Source organism: Delphinus delphis, chromosome 2 (genome assembly GCF_949987515.2).
Source record: "Delphinus delphis chromosome 2, mDelDel1.2, whole genome shotgun sequence".
Lineage (NCBI taxonomy): Eukaryota > Metazoa > Chordata > Mammalia > Artiodactyla > Delphinidae > Delphinus > Delphinus delphis.
The window spans coordinates 77531621-77546099 of NC_082684.1; the positions used below are offsets into that span (position 1 = coordinate 77531621).

Genomic DNA, 14479 nt, shown 5'->3' on the forward strand with positions numbered 1-14479 from the left:
CTGATTGATGACCATTGCACTTAGAATAAAATTCAAGCTCCCTAACACCAAAGCCTATAAGGCCTACATGATCATGGCCTTTCTCTCCATTTTCACCTTGCATCACTTGACTCATTTCCAGCACAAACATTCAGACCTTCGTTCCTTTCCTGGGACATTCCAAATCCTTCCCTGCACCAGGACCTTGGCACATGCCATATCATTTGCCTGGAATATGACTGCCCTGGCTTTTGGTGGGCCTGCCATTCTTCAGGACTTGGTTCAGATGATACCTTTGCAGATGCTCCTTGAGTATCCTACTTACAGTAGGGCCCACATTCATTCTGTAACACATGACCTTGTTCATTTATTTTAGCATATGTCAAAAATGATAATTAGTTGTTGTCTTCTTCCACTAGAAATTAAGCTCCTTTGAAACAAAAGTGTTGTCTCTTTTGTTAATCAATGTATTCTCATATGCTAGGAACACAGCCTGGCATGTAGCGGGCCTTGAATGAGTCCCTTTTATGTATCAAACTCTGTTCTAGGCCCTGGGTGACATCAGGGAGCAAAACAATAAATAAATTCTGTCAGAATGCTTATGATTCTGGTACTTCTCTCCCTGACTCTCTAACCCAGGTGAGACATCTCTCCTATACATTTCCATAGCACCTGATAGACTTCCTAATGTTCTTCATGCTTGTACTGACCTGTCCAATGTCTATCTTTTCCACTAAATTATAGGGACGATGCATTTCTCATTCACCACTCTATTCCCAGAGCCTAAAACAGTGACAAGTGCATATTAACTATTCAATAAACATTCATGTAAAAAATGAATAAAGGGGCTTCCCTAGTGGCGCAGTGGTTAAGAATCCACCTGCCAGTGCAGGGGACACGGGTTTGAGCCCTGGTCCCGGAAAATCCCACATGCTGCGGAGCAACTAAGCCTGTGTGCCACAACTACTGAGCCTGCGCTCCAGAGCCCGTGAGCCACAACTACTGAAGCCCGTGTGCCACAACTACTGAAGCCCGCGCGCCTAGAGGCCGTGCTCCGCAATGAGAGAAGCCACCGCGATGAGAAGCCCGTGCACCACAAAGAAGAGTAGCCCCCGCTCGCCGCAACTAGAGAAAGCCCGCCGTGCAGCAACAAAGACCCAACTCAGCCATAAATAAATAAATAAATAAATAACTTTATTTATTTTTAACAAAATGAATAAAGGTTGACTTTGGGCTCTGATCTCTTTACATTTCTCTCCATACTCTCTTTATCGCTAGAATGATGCTGTGAGTTGGATGCTGCAACACCCAGAACTTTCCATGGCCAAAGGGCTCTGAATTACTGCTATCTTAATCTAGTTGACTGACTCAAAGTCCAAACTGGCTAGTGGTTGCATCACAAGGATGAAAATGTCCCAAGCATGATAAAACTCACTGGGCACTGTACTAAATCATATGATAACATCTGGACCTTTTAGGATACTGCAGAAGTTTATCTCACCAGAAAGGTCTCCTCGTATGCTATACCTGGTTTTCTACGCTTTCAGTTACTGAATGAACCTGTGCGCCTTGAGAACTAACCTAATAAAGGTGTGGAAGCAAGTTGAGGGTCAAGGACCATCCTGTTTGAACTCTACAATGTAAACTGGAAGACCACTCAGCAATTAGATATTGAGACAACCATCTAAGTCTCCTCTCTCCAGACACGGCAGAGCTGGAATTATCAGATCAGGGTAATCACAGATGAGCTGGTGTCTAACACAACATTGCCTCCTAGGAACTGGTGTCAGTACTGACGGCAAGGTAGAGTGGCAAGTCTTTTTCTAGGGATAAAGAAAGATGATAGAAACAAATCATGCTTACCTGTGCTTTCCTTTTCTCCCGTACAGTACTCTCTAACGTGGGGGGTTCATCCTTGCCAGTAATCTCAGAGAGGTCACCCAAACCCACTTCAGGCCCATGCTTTGAGCCACCTTCTTTCTTTGACTGGAGTCCAAAGAGATCTGACATAATTTCCGCATCTCCCCTCTCCCCCTTTACGAAGTGCACGAGTTCCGTGGCGATACCTGGCTCGGGCACTTCTGCCCTCTCAGCCTCCATTGCATCATCGTGGATACCAAATTGGGTTGGGTCAGGCATGTCACCCAGGATCTTTGTGACTCTGATGTTCTTTGCGCCTTCTATGAGGCCCCCTCCAAACACTGTGCTCCAGAGAATCTGAAAGATTCCTCCCAGTATGGCGAAGAGCAAGTGGAAGAGCCCCACGAACAACGTCCAGAAGAAAGAGAAGAACACCTTCACCAGCTCCTTCAGAGTCATCTTCTTTACCTTCCTACACTGCTTCTTGAGGTTCTTCAGGGTGGTCCTCTTCAGAAAGTTGGCCACGTTTCTCTTCACTGAGGCACAGGCCACGGCAAACGCAGAGGCACACTCAAAAGCCTTGTCGTCCTCTTCTCTCTCAACTTCTAACGTATAGGAAGAGTCTTCATTTTCTTCCTCCTCCTCTTCCGGCCTGTCGGCTGAGTCCGATTCTGAGATCTGTGATGCTAACTGCATCTCAAAGATGGTGTCTTCACAGAAGTTCACGAACAGCTCCATCTTCTCCTGCTCTCCGCCTTCGTTGACGACATCAAAGATGAACTGCTGCTTAGACTCCTTCACCTGGGGCTTCTCCCACTGAGTTCGACTGGACTCACTGATCTCAAAATAAACACGCTCAATCTTCTTGGCCTCACCCATGATCTCAATGCGTCCTAGGTACGGTTCAAAGTAAGTGAGTACGCTTTCGGCTGGGTCCAACAGACACTTAAGGCGAGAATCATTTGGCATATGTTCGGAGAGGTTTGTCAATAACACCGCCACGTTAAACCCTATGTCCTTGGCCGGCTCGTGGAACCGGTCTACAAAGTCAACGTAATTAAACATGTCATTCTCATCCGCTTCTGCGCACGAAAGGAGAAAGTCAATCTCCGACTGCGTGTACTGTTTTTGCCCTTCCATGGCCTTCTGGAATTCCTTTTTGGAGATGATCCCTTTCCCATCGGGGTCATATTCTTTGAAGGTGTCTGAGCCAGTTAAGTCTTTAAGTTTCAAGAACATGTCAAAGAATTTCAAGATCATTTCTACATTGGTAGAGGACTCTACCAGTGTGTCAACCATCTGCTTGCCAATAGTTCCATTTACCACATTCCCTGTGAGGCAGGTTCAAAAAGACATACAGATACATAAATAAACCCATGTCATCACGTAACTGGTCAGGCAGATATTTTTTAGAAGACTTATATGCCAAATCGGTCAGCTCTTTTCTGACCGTGATGATTTGGAAATGGGTAGGAGGGAGCAGCAAGCCATAAAGACTACACCACCAGGAGCCAAGGGGGAAAGAAACACAGGGAAGGAGGAGATGGCCACGCCAGTGCCTTTCGTCTGGCCTGGGGCCTGGAGAGTGGTTTCATTATCAGATTATCAGGGACACATAGGGATAAGTGGTGCCCCTCTAATCCCCTTAGACCTAGGAGGGTGCCCAACTAGATGGCTGGCATACACACTGGCAGCCAGATGTATCGAAAAAGCAATGGGGAGAGGGAGAGGATAGGGAAAAGCAAAGCTTGGAGGTTTTCCCCAGTTCATTCTGGCTTTCCTACTGAGATAAAATGAGTTGGTTTCAGGCTTTGTCCATCAGACCATGTGCCCCTCACTCATTTTTTTGTTTCTGAAAATTTGGTTTTCTAACCAATGTCATATGGCATCAATGACCTGCCAGAAGGACAATCTGCGTGATTAGTACGGTTAGTGCTCGGACCAATTACAGTCGTGTGATTGCCTAGTTATACCAAACAGCCCAACCTTCCAGGAGGGACAGAAGCATCACCACCATGTCCTGAAGGAGATCCAAGAGTTCCTTCAGCAGCTCGATCTGACTGGAATCCTAGAACAGAAACAGGAGATACCCCTGAGCTATCTGATCCCTCAGTAAAGTACGGGGCAGTGAGCAAGGAGAGCCTGCTCTGGGAAGGTCAGGTGAAGGCTACATCCATCTCCAGAATGAGCTCCCTTCTCATGGTGAATGCGGATGCCTTAGCATCCTCTCTTTGTAGCATCGGGAGGCTCGCTGCAGCAGGGTTCATACAAAAGAGTTCCTTTACGGTTTTCCTTTTATTAACGCAACGTGGCAGATATACCAATTGTTGTCCAAAACTACTGAACGACCCAATCCACCAGAGAGCCGTTAGGTATCTCTAGTAGCTTAGGTTGCCATTTTTCATACAGAAGCATTACCAGTGAGCTTCTGGGGAATACTACTGCAATCCAATTAAAGTAGCAAGGTTCTAATCACCAACTGGGTTCTCCTTTCTTTCTTAATTTAGGTTCTCCTGATTCTAATTGGTGGTGATCTGGGTGCCAGTGGTCCCTTAAAATGTTATTAATATATCATCGAGGCTATTCCTCCGGATGGTTTTGATACCAGTCTGTTTGGTTTTCATTTCAGCATTGCAGATGGGGCATTGCCAAGTGAGCTCCGGGCTTGATACCTATGTCACAGAAGCAAAACAAGCCTTGGAAGATCTGAGGTGGGGAATCTGAGGGTGAGGTTAGAAAACGCATTCTGGGCCGCACTTCTTTTCCAGACTCTCTCTCACAAAGACATAGTTCTCTGGCCCTTCAGACTTCAGAGGATTTTCTAGCACCTTTGGAGCGTGTCACAGCTGCCCACAAAACATCAGAGAGGTGCAGATTGCCAGAGCTAGAAGAGCCCTCAAAGGGCGTCTATTTTAACTCCCAATATCTTATAGATGATGAAAGCAAAAACCGGAAAGGGGAAGTGACTTCCCAGAAGACACCAGTGAGGAGGTGGCAGGGTCAGGATCCTGCCTCTGGAGCCTCTACACCGCACTGCCCCACTGGGCTGATAAATCGGCAGCCCTCCCAAGAACTCTCTCCTCCCATAAGGCCAGAGTCAAAAGGGGAAAAATGAAAGGGGTAAATAGCACATTCCAGAAGAGAGAGGCAGATGTGACAGCCTTGACAATTTTAGATACATATTATTTAAATTAACGCTGCCAATGTTACTCTGAGCAGCCTGAAACATATCCTGAAGTTCTCCCTCATGTGTTGCCATGGAGAGAGGCCATCGACTACTACAGACGCTACATTTATTTGTTCATAATAAATGCTCTCAGCGATTCCGATTCATCTTGCCAGAGAGATGGGGAGTGAGAAGGAAAGGCAGAGATGGGGAAGAGGGGAAGCAAAGGTGACAGAGAAGGGAGATGTGAATTACAGAGACATGCAGACATTTGACAGAGCAGACGGGGGGGGGGGGGGGGGGTAGATCATGTGCATAAATTGCAAAACAGTGACAAGGAAGCAAAAGGGATTAGCACCATAAAAAGCAAGGGTTGAGGCTGTTATGAAAAGGACACAAGGGAGAAAGCTGCATTCATGCAAAAGCCTGTCTGGGACACCCCCGCCCACCCCCCACTCCCGCAGGTATGCATTCCTATCTCCCACTTAGGCCCTCATTTTAAAAATGAGACCTGATCTGCATGGTTTTTCCAATCATTTCGTCAAGCAGCTACATCCACAATGGGAAGACCAGGGGGTGGGGATTGACTTAGCGTTTCACACCAACCACACGTCGGGAACGGGGAACGGGCCACAGTACCTGAGAGAGCTTCATCTGCATGTTAGCAAATACATGGAGGAAGCCGACCACTGCATCCCATAGCCTACTGTGAGCGAGGCTCTGCTGGTTCCCAACGCAGGGGCCCTATGGAGAGGAGGACATTCTTATTTCACTGGAGCATCACCAGCTGCTCTGAAACTTGCCCTAGTAAGGGCATTTGACATCAGCTCAGATAAGTAGAGAGCTCTTTCCAAAGGTCACATATTTTGCAGCTCAGTATTTTCCCAGGATATTACTTTTCTCCCCACTCCATCGGGTCCCCCCCGCCGCCCCGCCCAATCCTAAGATCCTATTTCTAGGAAAAATCACTAGGAATGTCACAGTGCGGTGATTTTCAGAGATTTTCTTTTAGCTTCCGTTCTTATGCTAGAGAACATTATTTAAGAGGTAAATGCTCTGGTTGAAACAGGACTGAAGGGTACTACTGCCGACTCTGGCCCACACCTTGGCCTAAGAGGGGTTCTGAGGAACTCCAGGGTTCCAAGGGGCACAATTTGAAAACCAGGCCCCTGTGCACGCGTTGTTTGCAGGCAAAGTTGCATGTTAGATGTGATGACCACAGGGCTATCTACTTAAGTGAAAAAATCTGAATTACATTCCTAATGCTCAACTACTTTTAGGATTTTCTTATCATTAACCTAAATGTCAGGTACATCATCTCTATCTTTTCTGAAAGCCAGACATAGACGGATGACTTGATGACCAGTCTGCATTTTCCATGTCAATAGCCTTTCCTATTTTGGAAGATCATTACTGAACCACTGTTTCTTTTCTCTTCTTTTTAAAAATAAGTTACTTGAAATTCTTCTGAATGGAGAGTTGTCTATTCTTTCTTATTTATTTAATCATTTATTTATATCAGTACGGACGCCACACATTCATTTTATGCTTTGGGTTATAATGCAGTACTACTTTATTTACTTTCTTTTGTAGCTCTAATTTTTCCAGTTTTGGCCATTGGGAGCTCTTTCAGTTGGCTCCTGTATCCCTTTGACATACCCCCATCATTTTTTTTTAGCATTCTCTTGCACTATAGCATTCTCCAGGCTCATCCTGTATGTTTCCAGCCCTAGTTCTAGAATCAGCCATTTCTCTACGGAGCCCTATTTCCTTTCAATGGTATTAGAAACCAAGATCTGGGCTCTAGTTGTGCTTGTTGCTACTGGGGCATCATTTTTTAGGTCCTCCTGGCTGACAGAGCAGCAGAAATATGTGTGTTGTCCTAATCCACGTGTATACACATCTCCATAAATATTTCCATATGTAACCATTTGTATCTATGTTAAGCTGAACATGAGTTTAGCATACAAATGTCTCTGACTCTCATTCATTCCCACAGGGATCTTCTATCTCCTCTGCTTGCTCCTCTGTAACTTCCCACTCCAACAGTGAGAAACCTCGTTCACTTCCATTATATATGTATAATGGTTTCAGAATTATTAACACATATCCACATGGGAAAAACTTCATCAACCAAAGTGCTTATGTATAGCTCCTTTTGCCTTTGGTCTTTCAGACTGTACTCATTTCCAAAGTTTCTTAGGCCAGCACCTTATTCCCTACCTCTTGAGTGAGGCTGTTTTATATATATGTATTTTATACATTTAGAGTCTTTTGTCACATTCTGCCTATGTTCTTTATCCTTAACTCTTCCTTATAGCTTTTTCCTATATTTTTCTACACTTTCACTGGTACTAGTGTTCTAGTATCAAGTTCTAGAAAAGGCTTGGCAGAATTCCCAGGGAAGAGGTGAGCAGGAGAAATTTTGCCTGCGTCCCTAAATCAAGTAAGCTTGTTTAAAATACACTGTTCATGTACATTTGGTGTCTGATCCCTAGAAGCCTCTAGATTCTTTGTTGAAACAAAACTGGTTGTTGAAAAAAACTCACATTCACCCCAAATACACTTTTCTTTTACATTTGGGTTAAGTGCTCCATAGGAAGTTCTGGAGATTAGGATGGGCTCTGCAGAGAGCAAATCAGATGCTTGTCAGATCAGTTCAATGACCTTCATACGTATTTCACACGCTGTGAAACTTCAGCTCAGTCACCTGTTCCTAGGTTTATCTCCCTATGTTCTTACAATCCTTGAGTAAAGCATGGATCAATATCTTCCTTAAAATCCTTCTTTTCAAGTCTTAGTCTTGTGTTTATTTTAGTAAGCAAATATGATCTGAGTGTGCCAGTTGGCTCAACATATAGATCTTAAAAAATCTTATATTACATCACAGAGCACCATGATATGGCTACTGATTTCACAGCAAATTCTGCCTGAGGATGTCCTCTACTCCTTTTCACAGTAGCTAGACCACTGTAGGCAATGAGTAGAGAATGCTGTGAACAGAGAAAGACTGCTGTGAGATGTTCAACCTGAAATTTACCTGTTGATGTGACGGCCACTGCACTTAGTTTATGTGCTTCTGAAGTTACCTTTTCCATAGAGTGAATTTCTGACAAATTGGTAGGCTCTCATGAATCCTGTGTTTAATCTCAAGGCTCAAGATAATACCACTTGTCCCTTTATTCCTTCATGCTATCAATCATTCCTCCACTCCACTCTCCATGCTTACTGAACACCTCTGATGTGCCACACATGCTAAAAATGAAGAATTTTAAAACGAATAAGAAATCTTCTGTTGACAAAAAGATTTCAGACTAGGAGGGAAGGCAAAATGTTAACCAGATAAATGCAGATAAAGTGTGACACTGCTATTCACAGGTCACAGTGGGGTCCGTAAACTACAGCTTCTCGTAGAGTGTAGGTACCACTGGTTTCTATTTATAGGTGAGGAGTATCGTCAGTGCTATAGCTGGATGCACAGTCCACATATGCAGCCAAGTATTCTGTAGGGAATTAGAACATGGGAAGGTTAAAGATGTTCTCTTTGTTCTCAGGCATGCGCTCTATAGCACATACCTGGATGTATTCCGTAAGAGAATTGAAAATCTGCTTGGTGACCGCCAGGGCTTTGGAAAAATTGTGCTGTCCAGATTCATCAATGACGTCCTTCCCTGAATAATACCAGTAGAAGTCACTGATTGATTCCTAAGAACAAAAAAGGAGAGTTTGGTATTTCTCACATAGTGAGAGGGTTTAGTATTTCTCAGTCCATGAAGCTAAACCCAATGTTCGGGAAGGGTACAAGAGCGTCCTACATTTCTGTGACCCCTTTGTTATGACAGGAGCCTGGGACTCTGTGAAGAAGCACAGAGGTATCTGATCCCGAGCACCTTTTAAGTACAGATATTCCCCCTCCGCAGGAAAGAACACATAGAAGAGAGGGCAGCGTTCAGCTGGACCTGGGTGACCATGTTATAGGACAATTTATTCACAATGAAAAATGTACGTTAAAGATAATATTGATCATCCAAATAATCATGATTGCAGCAGCAACATGATAGCTGACACCGTAAGTGCCGGGCGTCGTTCTGAGCACGTTACACGTATTAAACCTCTCCATCTTCACCACCACCCAATGAGACAGTACTACTCATTTTCAATGAGACAGGACTACTCGTTTTATAGATGAGGAAATTGGACACCAGGAGGTTAAACAGACTGCTCCAGGTCAGGAACTGGTGAGCGGCAGAACCAGGCTGAGGAATCAGCAAAGAGAAGAGGGCATCCTTTTTATGTTTGTGCAGATTTTCTTGACATTATTTGGATTTTCCTTCAAACCATCCAACCAGATGACGTCTCAACACTAAGAACTTGTGGACCCATCTTATTCCCGCTTTCTGTACCTCTTTTTCCTAGTGAAAGCCTGTTCCCATGCACAGCTTGCCTGGAGTACTGTGGCTAAGCTTACACTGGCAAAACTAAAGTGAATCAGCAGTTTATAACAGAAGATTTGGTAGATAACCACTCCCCCGACTTCCGTCTTCAAACTCACATTTAGGTGTTTGACTTCCCATAAGTGTGTGGACATAAGATTACAAGACCTTCCTTACTGAGGCTGGACTGTATCCTGGGCCGTCCCTGAGGCTGTGTAACTGTCTTTAGCTTCTGGAAGTGTATGTGAGGTGTACTACCATCCAACGCCCACTCACCTGCAGACGCAGAAGGTAGTCCACGGTACTGATGATGACGTTCACGGTGGTGGTGTTGCCCATCTGAGTCCGCAGGAAGTTCTGGAAATCTGAGAACACCAGGGTTGGGTCAGAGTCCATCCCTGCAGAGCAGGTGGCTCTAAGCTTCTTCTCAGCTGAGCTCAGAAGAGACTCACCATGTGAAAAGCCTTACAAGGGCACACTGTTTAGGTCCTGAAGGACAGAGCACTGCCCTGAGCCCTCCCCTCCCAGCGGCACCAGAAACTGGACTTAATGAGCCCTGAGGGACCTGACAGCAAGGGGTGGGTGTTTAGCTTCAATATCTGAAGATTCTGGAAGCAACTTAGCCTGGGTGGCACTAAATAACATTAGCCATGAAGTTAAAGGCCATGTTACATAGGGTTTCTTATTAAGGAATGGATTAACTGTTGTTCTTAAATTAGCAACTGGCTGTATTAAATGTGGCAACCTGAAATGAATCAAAATTTTGTACCTGAATGTTGTTGTCCCTTGACAAATCAAATCTGTTCCACTTACCACTGTTATGTCCTTCACAAAGTAACTGTAGGAATCTAAAGAGATCTCGTGTAAACTCATCATTCTGGAGTACTTTTTCACCTTGAAAACACAGAACACTGGTGAGCATCTGTTTGGCTTTTCAACATAGAATACCTTCCACCACACATGACTGCAAAAATGCTAAAGGAGCTGTGTCAGAACAGCGTGGAGAGGGAACTGTGGATGAATGGTGACAGACCCAATTAAAACTGGAACTGAGGCAACACCCAACAAAGCTAGAATTGTTAGCCCCGGGATGCATTTGGAAGGAAAACAGCTAGGCAGTAATGATTCACAGTCCATAACACATGCTTTGGAAGATGGAAGACACTTCTTTAATTAAACAACAAACTGCTGAGTTAAACTCAACATGCAACCACCAAGCCGAAAATGTGTCTGTGCTGAGCCGATTAAATAAGATCTCTTGGGACTCACACACACGGTAGGAGCTCGGGCCGGAAACTCAAACTTACCACGCTCACGAACGATGACTAGCCGTTAAGAGAAAAACAGAAGGATACAGAGTAAGAAAACCACAGACGTCAAGACAGACTCTCTTTAGCTAATACTGGTTCTGTGAACACATCAGTCTGGATATGCCTTATCAAAACTATGGATGGAAACATCTTGCTGAAATGGAGCAAGTCCTTGGAGATGAAGCAGCAGTGAACAGGGGCTCTAACCAGAAATGGTTAACTAGGATTTGAATTGGAAACAGAGAAGCCTTCACCTTCGTCAGTTACTTACGTGTTCCTTCCTCAGTAACCATCCCCAGGCCTTCAGCTTTATTCTGCCTCTCAAATGCATTCAAATCAAGGACGCTTGCAACAGACGAAAGAAAACAAGGTTCAGGGCTACACGCACTGGGAAAACGGGTTTTTAACATCAATGAACCCATCAACTAAGAATACCCTGTCCTTGCATTATCATAAATGTGCCAACGTATTGTGGTATGGTTGAGAGTCTAATGGTTCCCTGGGTTCGTGCTAAGCCGTGTTGTCCAAGGATGCCTGGAGCTCACAGCCCTTGCCATGTGCAAGGACAGGGGTCAGAAACATGTATGTGATTGTCACTGTTTGTCCAGTTTGAGTCCCTGCTTATGGACGAAGATTTAGAAAGGCTTTCCAAATCAAGAAGGAATAATCTGTTTCTAAGATTTCTTAAGGGAAAGTTTACTTTAAACTGTACTAATTCATGTTCACCTTCCACATTTAACCTACTTTCTCTGAGAATCACAAGGAATAGCGGCTTTTAGTGCTTAGGATGAATACTGATGGAGAGAGCTACAAAGTTTCAGATTTTTTTTTTTTTTTTTTTGCGATACGCGGGCCTCTCACTGTTGTGGCCTCTCCCGTTGCGGAGCACAGGCTCCGGACGCGCAGGCTCAGCGGCCATGGCCCACGGGCACAGCCGCTCCGCGGCATGTGGGATCTTCCCAGACTGGTGCACGAACCCGCGTCCCCTGTATTGGCAGGCGGACTCTCAACCACTGCACCACTAGGGAAGCCCCAAAGTTTCAGATTTTGAAGGGCCACACCCTTTTATTCTATCATTCAGGAGCCAAAAGTAGCCAAGATCACGCTTTCTAGAGGCAATGGTGTCCCTAGGTGCTCCTGAACCTGTGACAAGTTGGCTTTCATTTTTGTCCTCACCTTCCACAACCTTCCCAGCCACAGCCACCAACAAAACCTGCTTAGCCAGGAACCTCTAGGACAACCGCAAAGCTATAATGAGAATAATGATCGTGTGATTTCCAACTGGGGCTCACTCCATTTCTCTAATAGGGTCTAACTCCTTAGCCAATAAAAAAGATTTTATGGAACATAAGACCACAAAGTTTCACAAGAATATAGACCTTAGAGAAGCTTATGGCTGAGTCCAGTAAGATTCTGCAAAAGCTCCTCTTCCTTTTATCACTGGGCAAAGGAAATGACTGTTGGATTGGAAAGACTTTGGGGAAAAATCCAACACCCCCTTTCCCCTTTTAGGGAGTCACATATGTTCTGTAATTTAGATGACTTTTAAAGAGAAAGTGAAAATTCCTACTGCCATTATATTGGTTTTCCCCAGACCCTGCTATAAAAAGGGTCTGCTTGATAATACAAAATTATCCTTTGATTTTGGGAGGAGGATACGGAACCAGGACATTTGGACATAGCTGCTTTGAAGCATCGCTGCTGATTCAGGAGACAATCTGTGCGGTGGACATTTCTGACCCTTACTCCATCCCGAAATCCCCATTTCAAATGTTCTGGTTTCTTCAATGCTTAACCATTTTACAAATACACATTATTTTTATAATCAGCAAAAAACCATTAAAATACCTTAAAACTTCTGTTAGAATTCAGTTGGCCTCTAAGGGTATGTCACCTGTCCCCCTAAGCCATCATTATAAATTAGCTTAGCAATATGAAGTACTACAGACTACCAAGAGAACTCTTAGAAAGTTAATCGAGAATATCATGAGCAATACGGGACTGAACTGCCTTGATTTTCGCCATCTTTGAGTCCACATGTACTATTTCACCCTCAGTGAGTCAGGTCTGGCAATGTTACATTTTCTTTTCCTGAGGGAGGTAATAAATGAATTGGCTGTCGGTGGGGGAAAAATGGAGCTGAGGACAAGGGATTGTACTCAAATATGCTCAAATATGCTCCGTATAACCCCAGGGTACAACATTTACCCAATCCAATACGACTAGCAATATTATGCGGTCCACCAAAAAAAGAACATCCATCCTCCAAATTTTCAATTGGACTAACGTTCCAAGTTTAAGAATTATTAATTGGAGGCAAACGAGCTAGATAATTATAACTTTGACTTCTTTCAGAATGAGTTGTAGACGGTTCAAAATACATATGAATCTCGGAGAACAAGCTGACACTTTTCTTAGAAAGATTGCTGGCTTGTTTCTGAAATGAGCAAGTATGGTAACCTTACGACTTTTGGTTACCTATTGTTCATCTGTCAGAGGGTTCAGCCATGAGGGGAGGCTTACGCCACTGGGTAATATAAATGGAAAGTTTAATGCTTTGTTTTTCAGACAATGTCAAAATGTTCCCACGTCAGGATGTGCCTCTGTCAGAATGGATGTGTCAAAATATGTACCCACAAAATATCTATTCAGGCTGAAAGAACTGTTAAGGATTAACAAAGTGCCTAATGGGTCTAACGAACACATAGCCTTGAGTCATACTGAGGGATTCCTCCTCTTTTCTAGTTTTACTTTTATGAGCATACATGTTTAAGAGAAACTCACTCAGCTCCACATAAAACAACCTAAGAAAAAAGGAAGTAAGGGCGATTCAAACACCAAACAGGTGTTGGTAGGGGTGTGTGTGTGTGTGTGTGTGTGTGTGTGTCTGTGTGTGTGTGTGTGTGTGTGTGTGTCTGTGTGTGTGTGTGTGTGTAGATTACATTTTCCCCTCTGAATGCTATTTGAAGGTAATCCTGAGGGCTGGAGGAAACAATATCCATCCTCTTAGCTTTCGGAAGTAGGTACTCCTTTCTCAATAATTCCGTGACAAGCCAGTTTATTCTGTGGCCCTCCCCTACCCCATTCCCCTTTCCCTGAATAGTGAAGAACTTTAAAAAAATGCTATGGGTGGTTTTCCCATATTTACCTGCAAGACTGCATAAGACCAGAAAGGCTTTGAAAGAACCCAGCATCCTTTTTCTCCTTTAGGTAATCTAGCATTTTCTGCAAGGGAGACACATTTAAAAGGGAAAAACAATGAAAACTATGGCACACGTACTAACCCTCCTAATTGTGATGGACAGATGGCAGCCATGCAGGTACACCGAGTCAGATCCAGGATGGTGGTTTGTAACCCTGGGTAAGCATCGAGATACTCCACCTGTGGACTTAAACCTTCAGTGTGCCTGAGCGCCACCCTCCACTTATGGAACCAGAATATTTTAGGGCAGATGTTTTATTTTATAAAGGTCCACTGGTATTGACAGTATAGTGGATCCTTGACATTCATAGATTTACTGTTTGAAGCCTCTTCTATTTGGGAACAGGTGCCAGGACTGGGATGTAGTAATGTTTACGGTTGCTGAGGTATAATCTGAACAGCTCATGCAATGATTTTAACGCACTGGAGCAAGGAGCTTACCTACTAATGAGCCTAGTTGAGAGCTCAGTATCTCTCTCACAATAAGACTTAGTGTCCTCTGTTCCCTGTTACTGGCAAGCCAGGAACT

General features: G+C 44.2%; 1 protein-coding gene across 1 annotated transcript in view; it reads right to left on the reverse strand.

Moving 5' to 3' along the window:
- RYR3 (ryanodine receptor 3) overlaps nucleotides 1-14479 on the reverse strand; it is a 361766-nt gene that overhangs the window by 24456 nt on the left and 322831 nt on the right. The window contains exons 81-89 of the mRNA XM_060002247.1: nucleotides 13897-13973; nucleotides 11020-11093; nucleotides 10746-10763; nucleotides 10252-10332; nucleotides 9715-9803; nucleotides 8582-8710; nucleotides 5645-5749; nucleotides 3826-3907; nucleotides 1843-3170 (exon numbers count right to left, since the gene is read on the reverse strand). Of these exons, the coding sequence (XP_059858230.1) occupies nucleotides 1843-3170; nucleotides 3826-3907; nucleotides 5645-5749; nucleotides 8582-8710; nucleotides 9715-9803; nucleotides 10252-10332; nucleotides 10746-10763; nucleotides 11020-11093; nucleotides 13897-13973 (1983 nt within the window). The remainder of the gene's footprint in view (nucleotides 1-1842; nucleotides 3171-3825; nucleotides 3908-5644; nucleotides 5750-8581; nucleotides 8711-9714; nucleotides 9804-10251; nucleotides 10333-10745; nucleotides 10764-11019; nucleotides 11094-13896; nucleotides 13974-14479) is intronic.